This window comes from Nestor notabilis, unplaced genomic scaffold (genome assembly GCF_000696875.1).
Source record: "Nestor notabilis isolate BGI_N333 unplaced genomic scaffold, ASM69687v1 scaffold10631, whole genome shotgun sequence".
NCBI classification, from domain to species: Eukaryota; Metazoa; Chordata; class Aves; order Psittaciformes; family Psittacidae; genus Nestor; species Nestor notabilis.
The window spans coordinates 1-2,775 of NW_009914270.1; the positions used below are offsets into that span (position 1 = coordinate 1).

The following is a 2,775-nucleotide window of genomic DNA, read 5'->3' on the forward strand; positions in this document are numbered from 1 at the left end:
CTCAGGTCTTCCTCTTTGACATCTTTGGGATGACCGAATACTTCCTGCTGGCTACGATGGCCTATGATCGTTACGTGGCCATTTGCCATCCCCTGGTGTATCCCCTTGTCATGTCCCCAAAGTGCTGTTTCCAGCTGGTGACTGGGTCGTACCTCGTGGGGCTGACCAATGGCGTGGGACAGATCATCAGCATGTCCAACCTGTCCTTCTGCAGCTCCAGCACCATCGACCTCTTCTTCTGTGACATTTCCCCTCTCATCTCGCTCTCAACCTCCGGCACCTCCCTCAGCCACATCATCCTGACAACTGCAGCATCTCTCTTTGGCGTGTCCAGCAGCCTGCTCGTCCTGCTCTCCTACATGGCCATCATCTCCACCATCCTCAGCATCACTTCAGCCAAGGGCAAGCGCAAAGCCTTCTCCACCTGCACATCCCACCTCACCACTGTGAGCATCTTCTATGGGGCATCCTTTTTTATGTACTTAAACCCCAGCTCAGGCAGCTCAAGAGGAGCAGGAAAATGGGCTGTGGTGCTCTACGCTGTGGTGACTCCCATGCTGAACCCCTTTATCTACAGCCTGAGGAATAAAGAGGTGAAAGAGGCCTTGAGGAGACTCGTGAAAATAAAGTGATCTTGAATGTTCTATGTTTAGGGTTGGGTAGAATGGAGATGTGGGGAGATGCTCAGCTCTTTGTGAAGTGTCTCTGATCAACAACATGTTGGTGGTCTTCTGCACCCAGACTTACATTGTGCACTGGTAGATTTGATTAAGAATTCAAATAATTTCACTCTCCAAACACTGATAATTATATTCAGTAGTTAATATAACTAATGGAGACTCAGTTAGACAACTACAAGCATGGACTTCTCATCATCTTAGGATGAGGGGGTACTTATCGCTCTCTGCAACTGCCTGACAGGAGGATGGAGCCAGGAGGGGGCTGGTCTCTGCTCCCAAGGGATGGAACAAGGGATGGGACAAGAGGAACCGGCCTCAAGCTGCCCCAGGGCAGGTTTAGCTGGAGCTGAGGAACAATTCCTTGCCCAGAGGGTGCTCAGGCATTGGAACAGGCTGCCCAGGGCAGGGCTGGAGGCACCGTCCCTGCAAGTGTTCACAGCCCGTGGAGCCGAGGCCTCAGTGCCAGGGGTTAGTGGTGGCCTTGGCACTGCTGGGAATGGCTGGACCTGATGATCTTAAAGGACTTTTCGTTTTTGCTCTGCCTTTTGCTTGGCAAATCAGAATAAATAGAGTGAATTCTTTTGTTCCACTGAACCGAACTCCATTTCTAGACAGTGTTGTGAAGTCTTTAAGGGCCATAAGAAAAGGACACCAACACCTTTAGCAAGATAAATAGAGAGGACAGCAAATAAGTGTTAAGCCATGCAGGAATTTTTTTTAGGTTTTGATCCTCAGACCTCATTAAATGCTTTCCAGCACCACTCATCCCACTTCATTTCAGACAGCAAAGAACTCAAGTTAAAGAAGGTACTTGTGTGATCTCTATTACGAATGAAGGCTCTTTGAAAGTGTTTCAAGACATGGCAGTGACGAATCCCCACCAAAGGGCAGATACTATCAAGGAACCCCCATCAACTGCTCCAACCTTTGCTTTCCATTACCCTGTTGACAGCAATAAAAGCCATGATCTCCATGGCAGCCTGACCAGAACAGAGCATAGGAGCTATGGTGTTGCTCAGCAGCCTTCAGACCTGCCACGTGGCAGCCCAAGGAAGCCAGGAGCGATGGCATTGCCTGCCCTGATGTCTCTCCTGCTCCATTCCTGCACAGAGAGCTGATGGGTGATGGACAAACGCTGTACACATAAAACACACCCAAATACTCCAATGCTCAGCCCATAGCCCTGCAGCCTGTCAGGACCATGGTGGAACCTGGAGCCATGGCTGAGCCTTAGGGCTACCCTAGAGACACGCAGTAACTTGGGTTGGAGGGAGAAGCTCCAGGGTTGGATTGAATCAAGTCAGGATCAAAGCGTTTTCTGATTTCTTGATGACACACAAGTAACAGGCACCCAGGGTCAACCAGATGAATCCTGCTTTGTTCCCAAAGCTTCCTGATAACTCCCTGGTTATTATTTAACCCAGCTGATTGTTGTTGTCCCACTGAGCCTTGGGAACAACCAGGGGAAATGGTTTCACACCCTCCCTGGCCTCTATTTCAGTGTTTGACCGCTCTTACACTGGGGTTTTCCCTCCCTTTGTTTCTAACTTCTCTCATGCTGCAAATTCACAATAGGAAATCTCAGATTTACCCTCATTTGCACCAGGAAGCGCATGGAGAACTTGCTGGTGGCATCAAGTAATAAAGAATATAACACCATTAATTCTTTCATTTCTTTGTTCCTGAAATCATAGAATCATAGAACCATGCAATGGTTTGGGTTGGAAAGGACCTTAAAGCTCCTCCAGCTCCAACCCCCGCCACGGGCAGGGACACCTTCCACTAGAGCAGGTTGCTCCAAGCCCCTGTGTCCAACCTGGCCTTGAACACTGCCAGGGATGGGGCAGCCACAGCTTCTCTGGGCACCCTGTGCCAGCGCCTCAGCACCCTCCCAGGGAAGAGCTTCTGCCCAAGAGCTCATCTCAGTCTCCCCTCTGGCAGGTTCAAGCCATTCCCCTTGTCCTGTCCCTCTATCCCTTGTCCAAAGCCCCTCTCCAGGTTTCTTGTAGTCCCTCTTAGGTATTGAAAGGCCACAATAAATCTTTCTGGAACCTTATACAACAATATTCAATGACTTTATGTCCAGCTGGTCTCT

The 2,775-nt window shown here is 49.7% G+C and overlaps 1 protein-coding gene across 1 annotated transcript; it reads left to right on the forward strand.

Moving 5' to 3' along the window:
• Positions 1–29: 29 nt before the first annotated feature.
• LOC104412771 (olfactory receptor 154-like) lies at positions 30–632 on the forward strand. The gene has a single exon (XM_010023576.1). The coding sequence runs from the start codon at positions 30–32 to the stop codon at positions 630–632; it is 603 nt and encodes a 200-aa protein (XP_010021878.1).
• The last annotated feature ends 2,143 nt before the right edge of the window (positions 633–2,775 follow it).

Excerpts from the sequence above, each read along its gene's own strand:
- LOC104412771 (XM_010023576.1), top strand. The coding sequence starts at position 30 with ATGACCGAATACTTCCTGCTGGCTACGATGGCCTATGATCGTTACGTG.